Here is a 13898-nt window from a genome sequence, read left to right as displayed (position 1 = left end):
ATTACTGCCAGACTAGTTCTTCAAAAGTTGCACTGTGTAATTTTGAAGAGATTTGAGCACTGAGATGATTTTGAGAGATCAATTATTGCCGTGTAGTTCTTTTAAACCTTGAAAAAAGTATGACACATTGTTCAGAACACGTACAGAGATTTAATAACTATAAGAAGTATTAATGAAGTATTCAGAGGAGACAGTTTTGTATGTTGCAAACATTTTAATGATTACTGTTGAGCTTACACATTGGGTGGTTTTTTTAAACTCCAAACTGCAACAAAGTTAAATAAATGTTTATAATATACAAAGAAAATACAACCAAAAGTAAAACTTGCTTTAAGTGTGCCTTGCACTAGGAACCAGTGTTTTTTAATAGCTTTATTGTTGAGCTGCACAAACACTCTCAAGGATTTGATCTTTATAGCAGGGCATTTGAGAAATCAAAATATATTCCCACTTGAAAGAAAAAAAAAAAAAAAAAAAAAAAAAAAAGGTTGTGCATGATTATATGCAAAAACCCACTAAAATACTCCAATAGTGCAGGCACCATTAAAAAAGAAAAAGCTGGAGATGCCCATTAACGCTAAGTTTTAAGGAAGCAAGTTTCCGACCAGATAGCTTAAAGCCAGCAAAACAGGGATCAGTGATGGCAACTGTAGTGTACAAGGTATTAAATGACAAACTTTACACAAATACACTGTTAGAAATTTGTATCAGTGAACACTGAAAATCTGATGATCTGTTCTTTGGAACAGTCAAACAGAACCACCTTAATTTCCAGTTGTGCAAGCCCTTGAAGCATCACACGGTGTTCTGTGCCAATTTCTCGCTGGCTGTGTAGTTACAAGGATTTATTTTGTCATTAGCAGCTAACAAACTTATTCCACATGTTTCTAAAGCCTCACGGGTGAAAAAAAGGCAAGTCTCATCAGAGCACAGCGTGGAGATCATATTTTTTGCACACAAACACAAGAGGCTTCGCTAGTATCAAAAAAACACTGTCTCATGTCCCATACTGCAGTCGGCAGCTCAGTTGAGATGGAAGCCTTTCTCCATTGTAGCAGCTAGCAGACGCTCTCTCATAATCTCCTCCGAAGAATACTCAGGCAACTTTAGGTAATGTACACATGTATTCACAGATGGGTAACTTGCATCTGTAGCATCAACCTGAGGAAAAGAAAGAACAGTTTTTACTGCAGTTGTTCACAGCACCCAGATACGGAAGTTAAAAGTAGTAAGGTCCTCTGATTCATGGCATTTACTGCATACGTAACACCAGCTGCCAAGAAACAGCTATTTACTGTAAACAAAAAATTCTTTTAAAAATCAGTGTTATTTCTTAATGTAGTAACGAGTACATTCAAAAGCCAAAATAGTTGGTTTGAAGGCCAACCTGAAGAAGCCATACCTTGCGTACAACGGTGAGCCGGGGATGTAGGTTTGCCAGTCCTCCTGGTGGGAGTGTTGAACAACCAGTGGTGAACTGCAGAAAAGCTTTCCTTTCATCTGAAGACATACCGCACAAGACTCTCACAAATCGAAGGAATCCAGGGCTTAAAACAAATTAAAATAATTAGTTATGGTAACATACGAAGTGTTATTTAAATTTCCCTTAAGACAGTACAACTACAATCTTTAGTCATGTCTAAGCAGCCATTGTAAGATTCTAGTGCCTGTTCAGTATGAGTTAAGAATAAAACATCCTGAAACCCATAAAGTACTTCTTTAATCTCCTTGCTGAGTATTACACAGAAAAATGTAAGTAAATAAGAACTTTTCTCCATAGTTGCCTTGGAGTGTTATTCAGGTATCTTGCATATGAATAGGTAGAGAAGCATAGCTCACGCCTATTCTATGAGAAGAATCCAACTGACGATAACCTTAAAACTTTTTTCTGTACCACCTCTGCAGTACAAAGCCACTTCAATTTATAAATTATTTCATCTCTATCCTGCTGAAGACCCTCATGTGAAAAAAATGGAAAAAAATGGAACAGACTACAATAGATCTTCAAGGAATCCTCCAAATACCACTACTTTCATCCAAACCAGCCCAGGGAATGAGGGGGAGGAGAGGGCATGAAGAAACCAGAGCCTGCTGAAATGGCCTCGGGTATCAGGCACTGTAATCTCAGCTGCATCTTTGCATGCAGCACAGGGTCAAGAGAAGAATCACTCCACACAACATCTTAGACTGATCAGGATCCTTCAGCATCCTCCTTATACTAACACACTTCCAGAAGTCATCTGTATGTTATTGCTACCAAATGTGACAAGCAGCAAAAATATCCAAACCCAACAAACCCCAAAACATCGAGACCACCTCCTGATAGCCAACCACCAGTATATTTGTTCCCTGCATAGGACATTTTCTTTTATCACTACACTTGAAGAGAAATAAGAAATGAAGGACAAATGACAACTATATCCAATGGAATAGAAATGATCACCACCACCACCACAGACTAACGTAAAACCTCTAAAACGCTGTTTTTAATAGCCTGTATTAGTTAGCTGCCATTACATTTCCACTAGTTGTTCACATTTTAGTATGTTACTTTTTTTAATCCTCTCTCATCAAAAAAACACCAAATACCTTCTAACCTATCCATTGTAACACACATACAATCACTTGTTGTATGTTTTGGCAACCATTTTAAAATCACTGAGAATGTAAGTACCTATCTCGTGTATATCCCAGTTTAGGTTCAGTATAATTGATTATATCTTCAGCTGCCCAAGAAGGTGATTGATTTCCACAAAGAATCATCTGAACTTCTTCATGGCTGAAGGAACTCAGCTTCTCCATTGGGAAGACTCTATTGAAGCCATCTTTAAATTACACAAGACAAAGTTATAAACACAAGTCAAAAGAATGTTCGTAAAGTGACATCAGTATTTCAATTATACTTTAATAAAACCAGAATCAATCAACAGTTCATTAAGGTAAACAGAACTCTTCAAGATTAAAAATGACATAACTAATGCAAAGGTGTTATTGTCCTGGTTTCAGCAGGGATGGAGTTAATTTTCTTCTCAGTAGCTGGTGTGTTTTGGATTTTGTGTGTGAAGAATGTTGATAAAAACATTCTGATGATACGAGTTGTTGTTAATGAGACCAAGGACACTGTCTGGCTTTCCAAGTCTCGTTAACGTGCAGATGCGGGAAGCTGGGCAAAAGACAGACAGAATAATTGATCCAAACTGGCCAAAGAGAGTATTCCATGCCATAAACGTCATGCTCAGTATATAAGTGGGGGTTGCCCATGGGAGGGGGCATCATTTTCAGTTATTCCTTTTCTTGTCGGGTATCCGTTCGGGCACCTTTGGCATCCTTTTCTTCTCTCTTGCTTGCTGGCATCGTTCCCTCTACCTTGCTAGCTTGCTCTCCCCCTTGCTTGCTGCTCGGTGTTGTTCCTGTGATCGCTGCTCAGGACGGGCTGCGTCGGTCGTTCGGACATCGGGTGGTGAGAAATTGTACATTGTTCATTTTGTATATTTTGTATATATTAATATCCTTATATCCTGTTAGCTTTGTAGTTTTTAGTATTTTCAGTAAACTGTTTTTATCTCAACCCACGAGTTTTCCTTTCTTCCCAATTTCTCTCCCCTGTCCCACTAGGTAGGGGCAGGGTGAATAAAAAACTGTGTGGTGATCCGGGCTGAACCACCACAGTCTTTTTGGCGCCCAACGTGGGGCTCGAAGGGGCCTCACTAGATCAGTCGTGAGATCATCGGACCTTAGTCTGAGGATCCAAGGTTCAAGCCCCGGTCAGTCCCGAAGGGTTGAGATAAGGACAGGTTTGAACACAGTGTGTTGAAAACAGATTTGTTACAAGTGTTCATTAAGCCGGTTTGGTCATCGCTGGGCACAATGTTATTTTATTTGTTCTCGCAGTTGTTTTTAGAGCTGTACTGGATAGCACCCTACTTGCCGTATTTTCTGTTTGTCGGTGTTTGTGCACGCTTTATCAATGATGTGTGTTGGATCAAAGGTATCGTTCTGCTGTGCTATGCGGCACTGATTTGTTTAGTGAGATTGCTGGTAACGGGACCATTTTCATATCTGTACTCAATGGCGGCGGGCAGTGTGCAGAGCGAGGAGGCAGAGGCAGCTCCACCCGGGTATTTCGGGAGCCATCTTGTGGGTGTTGTTTGGAACTATACCTGTTGTTTTGTTCCGGGAAGCCAGGCCGCGGGGGGAACATCTGTTTACAGCTTTCCCCACCTCACCAAGCTAATTTCAACAGCTTTTGAGAATTTTGAATACCCTTTTTATACCCCTACCACCATGTTCATGGTGACAAGTCTCTTGCAGCTATCTCAGATCTTGATATTGATGAAGTTTAAACAGTTTTTTAAAAGTATTATGGCTCCTCCAATCCCCGCAACAGACACTGTGGCTACTCAAACTGCTGCTACAAATACTGCAGCTACTTCAGCCGCTACGGCAGGTGCTGCAGCTACCCCAGCCCCTGCTACGGGCACTGCGATTGCTTCAGCCCCCACGCCAGACACTGTGGCTACTCAAACCTCGGCAAGCAGTACCAAAGAGAAACCGAAAAACCAATCATCTACACCAGTATCAGTTGCCCCTGTACATAAGAAATACACCAAAAAATCAGTTCGCATAGTGAAAGATGATGATGAACCAGGCCCATCACATGATCAGGGAGACACAGAAGGGGAGGTAGTCACCCGATCCCTATCCCTGAGTGAGCTGCGAGATATGCGAAAAGATTTCAGCCGTAATCAAGGTGAGCAACTTGTCACCTGGTTGCTCCGATGCTGGGACAGAGGGGCCAGTAGCCTGGAATTAGAAGGCAGGGAAGCCAGGCAGCTGGGATCTCTGTCTAGGGAAGCAGCCATTGACAGGGCGATTGGAAGAGAGTCAGCAGCCTGCAGCCTCTGGAGGCGACTCCTGTCAGGCGTGAGGGACAGGTATTTCTTTAAGGAAGATATTGTATGCCACCCAAGCAAGTGGACCACCATGGAGAGAGGTATCCAGTTTCTGAGAGAATTAGCTGTTCGGGAGCTGATTTATCATAACCTGGATGACCCACGGACATCCGTAGATCCAGATGAAATTGAATGTACCCGACCCATGTGGCGGAAATTTGTACAGAGTGCACCATCATCGTATGCCAACTCATTGGCAGCAATGAGTTGGAAAGATGATGAGATGCCACCAGTACGTGCAGTGGCTAACCAGCTCCGACAATATGAAGACAATCTCTCTTCCCCGATGCGGGCCTGTGTCTCAGCTATAGAAAGACTGACTGAGAAATCTGAAAGCCAGTTTGAAAAACTGTTAGAAAAACTATCTGAGGTGTGTGAGAAACTCGAAGATTCTTGCTCCCCACCTGCACGGACTAATATCTCAGCTATTAGAAGAAGACCTCATCCTCCTCCTGCTCAAGGGAGACAGTACACCCGACGAGATGACCTATGGTTTACCTTGCGTGACCAAGGAGAGGATATGAGGAAGTGGGATGGAAAGCCTACCTCGGCCCTAGAGGCACGTGTACGTGAGTTGCGAGGTAAAACAATCACAAAGGGAGGTTCTTCCAGGCAATTTGCTGCTCCAGTCTCCAGTGGGCAGTTCCCCAGACAGCGTAGAAGGGCTGATCTTACCTCTGATCCTATGGAAGGAACTTCTGATTCATATTCACAGAAAGTGAATAGAAAATATTACAAACAGGACTAGAGGGGCCCTGCCTCCAGCCAGGCGGAGGAGAGGGACAACAGAGTTTATTGGACTGTATGGATTAAATGGCCTGGCACATCAGACCCACAAAGGTATAAAGCTCTAGTAGACACTGGTGCACAGTGTACCCTAATGCCATCAAGCTATAAAGGGGCACAACCCATTTGTATTTCTGGAGTGACAGGAGGATCCCAAGAGCTGACTGTATTGGAGGCTGAAGTAAGTTTGACTGGGAATGAGTGGCAAAAGCACCCCATAGTGACTGGCCCAGATGCTCCATGCATTCTTGGTATAGATTACCTCAGGAGTGGGTATTTTAAAGACCCAAAAGGGCACCGGTGGGCTTTTGGTATAGCCACCGTGGAGACAGAGAAAAATAAACAGCTGTCCATCTTGCCCAGACTTTCAAAGGACCCTTCCGTTGTGGGAAAGCTGAAGGTTGAAGAACAAAAGGTACCAATTGCTACTACCACGGTGCACCGGCGGCAATATCGCACCAACCGAGACTCCATAATCCCCATCCTCAAGCTGATTCGTCGACTGGAGAGCCAGGGAGTGATCAGCAAGTCCCGCTCACCCTTTAACAGTCCCATATGGCCAGTGCGAAAATCTAATGGAGAATGGAGACTAACAATGGACTATCGTGGCCTAAATGAGGTTACACCACCAATGAGTGCTGCCGTGCCGGACATGCTAGAACTTCAGTATGAACTGGAGTCAAAAGCAGCCAAGTGGTATGCCACCATCGATATTGCCAATGCGTTCTTCTCCATTCCTTTGGCACCAGAATGCAGGCCACAGTTTGCTTTCACTTGGAGGGGTGTCCAGTACACCTGGAATCGACTGCCCCAGGGGTGGAAACACAGCCCCACCATTTGCCATGGACTGATCCAGACTGTATTAGAAAAGGGTGGAGCTCCAGAACATCTGCAATACATTGATGACATCATCGTATGGGGCAACACAGCAGAAGAAGTTTTTGAGAAAGGGGAGAAAATAATCCAAATCCTTCTGAAAGCCGGTTTTGCAATAAAACAAAGCAAAGTCAAGGGGCCTGCACAAGAGATCCAGTTTTTAGGAGTAAAGTGGCAAGATGGACGTCGTCACATTCCAATGGATGTGGTCAACAAAATAACAGCTATGGCTCCACCAGCTAACAAAAAGGAAACACAAGCCTTTTTAGGTGTTGTGGGTTTTTGGAGAATGCATATTCCAAATTACAGTATGATTGTAAGCCCTCTCTATGAAGTGACTCGAAAGAAGAATGATTTTAAATGGGGCCCTGAACAACGACAAGCCTTTGAACAAATTAAACAGGAGATTGTTCATGCAGTAGCCCTTGGGCCAGTCCGGACAGGACAAGATGTGAAAAACATCCTCTACACCGCAGCCGGGGAGAATGGCCCTACCTGGAGTCTTTGGCAGAGAACATCAGGAGAGACTCGAGGTCGACCCCTAGGCTTTTGGAGCCGGGGATATAGAGGATCTGAGGCTCGCTATACTCCAACTGAAAAAGAGATACTGGCAGCATACGAAGGAGTTCGAGCTGCTTCAGAAGTGATTGGTACTGAAGCACAGCTCCTCCTGGCACCCCGATTGCCAGTGCTGGGCTGGATGTTCAAAGGGAAGGTCCCCTCTACACATCATGCAACTGATGCCACGTGGAGTAAATGGGTTGCACTGATCACACAGCGAGCCCGAATAGGAAACCCCAATCGCCCAGGAATCTTAGAAGTAATCACAGATTGGCCAGAAGGCAAAGATTTTGGAATGCCGCCAGAGGAAGAGGTGACACGTGCTGAAGAAGCCCCACCATACAACAACCTTCCAGAAAATGAGAGGCGATATGCTTTGTTCACTGATGGATCCTGTCGTATTGTAGGAAAACATCGAAAGTGGAAAGCTGCTGTGTGGAGTCCTACACGACGAGTGGCAGAAGCCACTGAAGGCCAAGGTGAATCAAGTCAGTTTGCAGAGGTGAAAGCCATCCAGCTGGCTTTAGACATTGCTGAACGGGAAAAATGGCCAAAGCTCTATCTCTACACTGACTCATGGATGGTGGCAAATGCCCTGTGGGGGTGGTTAAAGCAATGGAAGCAGAGCAACTGGCAGCGCAGAGGCAAACCCATCTGGGCTGCCGCACTGTGGCAAGATATTGCTGCCCGGTTAGAGAAGCTTGTTGTAAAAGTACGTCACGTAGATGCTCATATACCCAAGAGTCGAGCCACTGAAGAACATCGAAACAACCAGCAAGTGGATCAGGCTGCTAAGATTAAAGTTTCCCAAGTGGACTTAGACTGGCAACACAGAGGTGAACTATTTTTAGCTCGGTGGGCCCATGACACCTCAGGTCATCAAGGAAGAGACGCAACATACAAATGGGCTCGTGATCGAGGGGTGGATTTAACCATGGACACTATTGCACAGGTTATCCACGACTGTGAGACATGCGCTGCAATTAAGCAAGCCAAGCGGCTAAAGCCTCTTTGGTATGGAGGACGATGGCTGAAATACAAATATGGAGAGGCCTGGCAGATTGATTACATCACACTCCCACAAACTCGCCAAGGCAAGCGCTATGTGCTTACAATGGTAGAAGCAACCACTGGGTGGCTAGAGACATATTCTGTACCCCATGCCACCGCCCGAAACACCATCCTGGGCCTTGAGAAGCAAGTTCTCTGGCGACATGGCACTCCAGACAGAATAGAGTCAGACAATGGGACTCATTTCCGAAACAACCTCATAGATACCTGGGCCAAAGAGCATGGCATTGAGTGGGTATATCACATCCCCTATCACGCACCAGCCTCTGGAAAGATTGAACGGTACAATGGACTGCTGAAAACTACACTGAAAGCAATGGGTGGTGGAACCTTCAAAAACTGGGACAAACATTTAGCAAAAGCCACTTGGTTAGTCAACACTCGGGGATCCATCAATCGAGCTGGCCCTGCCCAATCTGAACTTTTACATACTGTAGATGGTGATAAAGTTCCTGTGGTGCATGTAAGGAATATGTTGGGGAAAACAGTCTGGGTTATTCCTCCTCTGGGCAAAGGCAAACCCATTCGTGGGATTGCTTTCGCTCAAGGACCTGGATGTACTTGGTGGGTGATGCGGGAGGATGGGGAAGTCCGATGTGTACCTCAAGGAGATTTGATTCTAGGTGAAAACAGCCAATAATTTGAACTGTATATAATCATGTCTGTAGTTCTTTTATGTTCTATCAGAGGTAGTGCAGCAAGAATCACACTCAACAGTGAAGAACAAGCTTTGATGAAACCGAGCGATGTGCAGCAGTGATGGAGTCAGAACTGGTGACCAACAACTTCCTCGAGATCAACATCTTCAACTCGCAGACCATGGACGTGATACACCAGCCGCGCCAGAGGTACCAGCTACGAGTTTCAGATGCAGTATGTAACAACTTCACACTACATACCATCTCTCCTGCCCTGAGAGACTGCTATCACAGATGGGGCCCAAAGTCATGGACTAAATTAACTCAACAGACTCTGGAGGGATAGCTCATAGATTGAGATAGTGATATCTGTGTGTATATCTATAAGCATGACGTAAATGGTATGGAATAAGGGGTGGATACTGTCCTGGTTTCAGCAGGGATGGAGTTAATTTTCTTCTCAGTAGCTGGTGTGTTTTGGATTTTGTGTGTGAAGAATGTTGATAAAAACATTCTGATGATACGAGTTGTTGTTAATGAGACCAAGGACACTGTCTGGCTTTCCAAGTCTCGTTAACGTGCAGATGCGGGAAGCTGGGCAAAAGACAGACAGAATAATTGATCCAAACTGGCCAAAGAGAGTATTCCATGCCATAAACGTCATGCTCAGTATATAAGTGGGGGTTGCCCATGGGAGGGGGCATCATTTTCAGTTATTCCTTTTCTTGTCGGGTATCCGTTCGGGCACCTTTGGCATCCTTTTCTTCTCTCTTGCTTGCTGGCATCGTTCCCTCTACCTTGCTAGCTTGCTCTCCCCCTTGCTTGCTGCTCGGTGTTGTTCCTGTGATCGCTGCTCAGGACGGGCTGCGTCGGTCGTTCGGACATCGGGTGGTGAGAAATTGTACATTGTTCATTTTGTATATTTTGTATATATTAATATCCTTATATCCTGTTAGCTTTGTAGTTTTTAGTATTTTCAGTAAACTGTTTTTATCTCAACCCACGAGTTTTCCTTTCTTCCCAATTTCTCTCCCCTGTCCCACTAGGTAGGGGCAGGGTGAATAAAAAACTGTGTGGTGATCCGGGCTGAACCACCACAGTTATGAAATCAAATATCTTATCTACTGCATGCTTAATTTAACAGCTTTTGAAAGCCATTCTATGCCACCACTTTAAACCAGCACACCCTGAACACAAATTACTCCACTTAACTGCATATATGTAAAATTACCTCTGAATGCCTCCATCTGTTTCTGTATACCAGTGTGCATGCAAAAGTCAAACATGAGATCTACATATTCCTCTGCATTATCCATTGTTACAGTCTGCAAAGACAACAGATAAATACTCTAAGAATTCAGTTTGCTTTAGAGTTACTGCTGAGAGTGAAAATGTAACAGCTGTTTAAATTGGAAAGGTAGGTTGTTTCCTTACCTCATCTTCACCACCTGGCTTGAGATCCACAGCTGTAAACCCATATACTTTGGACGAGGGGCAAAACTGAAAATTTAGACTTTAAAATACAAAAATAGTTACTAATTGTAAACGAGTCTCCTACTGCTTTTGCAAATATACCAGATTCATAAACCACACCCACACACTCAAAAGCATCGCCCTACATTTCAAACCAATGTGGATCATTTTGTATATATATGAACAGTGGTACCACAGTAACAGAACTACAATTAGTAATGGACTACACAGATAATACACACTTCAAATCTGTGGTATGCACATGTGTGTACTCACCCACTATTTATTTGGATTTGATAATCATTGAAAATTTCAGAGTTTATGGTATCTTTAAGTTATCAGCTTCAAAACTACTCAAACTGTTTAATTCAATCCACAAACTCAAAAAAATCCACTTCCAGCACTAAGTTACAGAACCATTTAACATATTAGATATTCAGGCCCTGCAATGGTGCTACTTACTTTCTTGTTGTAACAAGCCATGCTAAAGCCCACAAAGCTGAAGTCAATTACTGAACTCTGACTATGCACTCCTGTGGCACAACATTTTAACAAATAAACCATAATATTAATGGTAGAAAAACTACTGTTGTTTCAAAATAAATAATAAACTACAAAAGACGACATCCTGACAGAAGTTTACACAGGTATGAGCACTTATGTCTTTAACATTTGCTAAAAGTTAGCAAACGTTCTGTGTAGTGAGGATTCAAACACTGCACTGCGCGTCTATTAACTCAATCTGAAATTTGAGTCTGTCCTCTTTGAAAGCTCTCCAAAACCTTGATAAATTTCAACAGTTATCATAGCAAATAAATTACAGATTGAGACTTTTCTAAAAGTCTTTACAAGTATAGGTTGCCCAGAAAGGTGGCAGGTTGCCCAGAAAGGTGGTGGAGGCCCCATCCCTGGAAACGTTCAAGGCCAGGCTGGATGAGGCTCTGAGCAACCTGACCTAGTCAGGGATGTCCCTGCTCCTTGCAGGGGGGTTGGACTAGATGACCTTTGAAGGTCCCTTCCAACCCTAACCATTCTATGATTCTATGATTCTATTTGGGTGTTTCTAGAGTCACATGGCATTGCAGTGCAGCCACATGTAAGTTTAAACAGCAGGAAACTGAGCAAGTGAGAAGAGAAAATCCTCAAACTAAGGAACAAGAATATAGCTATAGACAGCAAACTGGATCTTGCTGCATCTCTAATGATTCCCCCTTGCAACGATACTACTGAAAATGAAGAAATCGTCATTTTTAATTATACATGTTGACATTTGTCTCTAACACAACACAATGCACGTATTTCTAAATATGAAATCTCTTACCCCAAATCCTCTATGCTAAGTGGAGGCCCTGAACCTGATGGATTCTTCAGCATTAATTCCTGTAGTTTTGTGTTCTTTTCATCTTCTGACAGACTTTTGTTGCTTAGAATTTGACGCCTTTTAATTGCAAGGTCCTTGATTTCTTTTAGAAACCTAGCTCTATGTGGATTTACTAATTCAAAGTCTTCCCATGTTAAAATTCCATTAAACCAGGCAGGAGGTTTAGGTTTTGGTGGATCAAGAATAAATTCTGATTTGGAGTCTTCTTCCAGACTTCCTACCGACAAGGAATCATGCCCTTCTTCCGTAGAAGCCTCTGACTGACTTTCAGTACAGTGCAAGTCTCTGTCACCCCGTGATTCATATATCAACTTGCTCATGTTACTTTTAATGTCCCCCATACACATGAGTTTAAAAAAAGGTTTAGAAATGGGTAAATCCACAAGTCTATTGTCCTGAATGCATTTAGCCAAGAAAATTCCAAGGAAGTGAAAGAGTTTTGTTATTCTTTCAAGTTCATCACTATCTTGAGGGAACGGTGCTGTGAAGAGTCCACATGATCTCTGTACATAGTAGCCAGGGGGTTTCAATCCACCGCCAATATCAACCTGATTTAAGAGACACACAAAAAAGTTGATATTGTTAAAGGTGAATTTCATTATCTACGTGCGCTATTCAACTTATACTCTACCTCTCTGTTAAAAAGAGAACAGGTAAAAAAGCAAGCTGAGGAGCAGAGTGGTCATTCTTGACCATGACGAGGAGCTGCTCACTAATCACATGTTCTTCCCCTCCTGGACCTAGCTCATTTTTCTTTTACATAGGTAGTCACTTTAAAATGCAAATTGAAATATACCTGACGAGACTCATCATCTGGAAAGTCATCATCGCAAAGCCAAGCTCCCAAATCTGTCCTCTGAAATTCTGCTGCCACCAATGCATAAAATTCCAAGGTAGGACCCAGGCCTGTTCCTTCCTCCCCTAAAAACTCAACCTAGAAAAACATAAGGAATGTTAATAAGAAAAGAAAATCCTAGTGAAATGTTCAGTGTTGTTTATGGAACAGGATATTCAATATCCCAGTTGGTACATTAGAAATAGCTGTCTAACCTCACTCTGCTAGGCAGATATGCTTTACCTCTAGAACAGATTTTCTGTCTGCATGAATCTGCATGACATTTTCTGCCCATTCCATCAAGGATTCACCTCGCGGAACTTTCACTCTTTCATGTTTGAGGCGTCCAACTCTGAACTCTCCTGGATCATCACGTCGCGCTGTGCTTGTGGTCCTTGTCCGTTCAACAGTGGCTTCACGTCTGTTCTGTAGCCATACAATTGCTCTGGAAAAACACAGAAACCAGTTGTTTAAAACGTTGATATCTACCAGGATGAAAACTTGAAAGCAGCCACTAAGAAAAAAGTTAACTTGTTAAGTACTACTTACCTCCTTCTAATTTTTTAAAAATTTATATACCAAAGTATTTCTTAGAAGTATCTGAAATGCCCAAATACGGGCTGCTTCATATTTTATGAGTTTAGCAAACTAAATAACTTTTAACTACTATTAATTGCCAGCTATAACTTCTGATGTAACAGATAGCATCAATGAAAACATACAATTCTCGATCTGCATTACTACAGCTTTCAAATACACTGGAATGAACAGAGGGCAGTACTTACTGAGTACTTTTTAATCACAGATGCTCAAAATTTTTTATAGACACTTATTACAACTTCCATGATATACTGCAAGGCAGTTGTACATCACTCCATTTATACTGACCAAGTTTTACAGCAAAATTTACTTACTTACACACTTATTAGAGAAACATAGAACCAACGTGGAAGTGCAATCATACACATACAGACCGATATCAGTGAAGGAAGAACAGCTGCCTCTAACAGCAGAACTTAAATGAAGTCAGAGTTCGAAGTTCTTGTATGTATTGTGATCTATGCAGCAATAAACTATCTACAAAGTTGCCATCTGGTCGTTGTTTTGCAAGTATGGTCAAGTGTCATGACAGACACAGACGGAGTGTACACGCCCACGCACGTATACACAGAGTTCATATAGAATACATGAGTTTTAAGAACTATTTCCAGTATTTTAACAGCTTAAGAAAGCTCTTTACTTACCAGGTAAATAACATGCAATGATTCCTGAAGGACCTCTTTAAAACAGAGTTTTTCTAGAACATTACTTTTTTTCAAAACAAA

The 13898-nt window shown here is 42.6% G+C and overlaps 1 protein-coding gene across 15 annotated transcripts in view; it reads right to left on the bottom strand.

The window, feature by feature from the left end:
• Nucleotides 1–194: 194 nt before the first annotated feature.
• HECTD1 (HECT domain E3 ubiquitin protein ligase 1) overlaps nt 195–13898 on the bottom strand; it is a 69162-nt gene continuing 55458 nt past the window's right edge. For 14 of the 15 annotated variants that reach the window (XM_086750133.1, XM_086750140.1, XM_086750141.1 and 11 more), the window contains 8 exons: nt 12817–13018; nt 12535–12672; nt 11679–12286; nt 10319–10397; nt 10116–10209; nt 2675–2825; nt 1403–1547; nt 195–1161 (listed from right to left, as the gene is read on the bottom strand). In XM_086750133.1, the coding sequence (XP_086606259.1) occupies nt 1024–1161; nt 1403–1547; nt 2675–2825; nt 10116–10209; nt 10319–10397; nt 11679–12286; nt 12535–12672; nt 12817–13018 (1555 nt within the window). In that variant the 3' untranslated portion in view covers nt 195–1023. Of the gene's footprint in view, nt 1162–1402; nt 1548–2674; nt 2826–10115; nt 10210–10318; nt 10398–11678; nt 12287–12534; nt 12673–12816; nt 13019–13898 lie in introns of those variants that run through there. The other variant, XM_086750146.1, reaches the window with a different exon arrangement.

This window comes from Chlamydotis macqueenii, chromosome 5 (assembly GCF_036417535.1).
Source record: "Chlamydotis macqueenii isolate bChlMac1 chromosome 5, bChlMac1.mat, whole genome shotgun sequence".
NCBI lineage: Eukaryota > Metazoa > Chordata > Aves > Otidiformes > Otididae > Chlamydotis > Chlamydotis macqueenii.
This window is presented reverse-complemented; position numbering and strand designations above follow the sequence as displayed.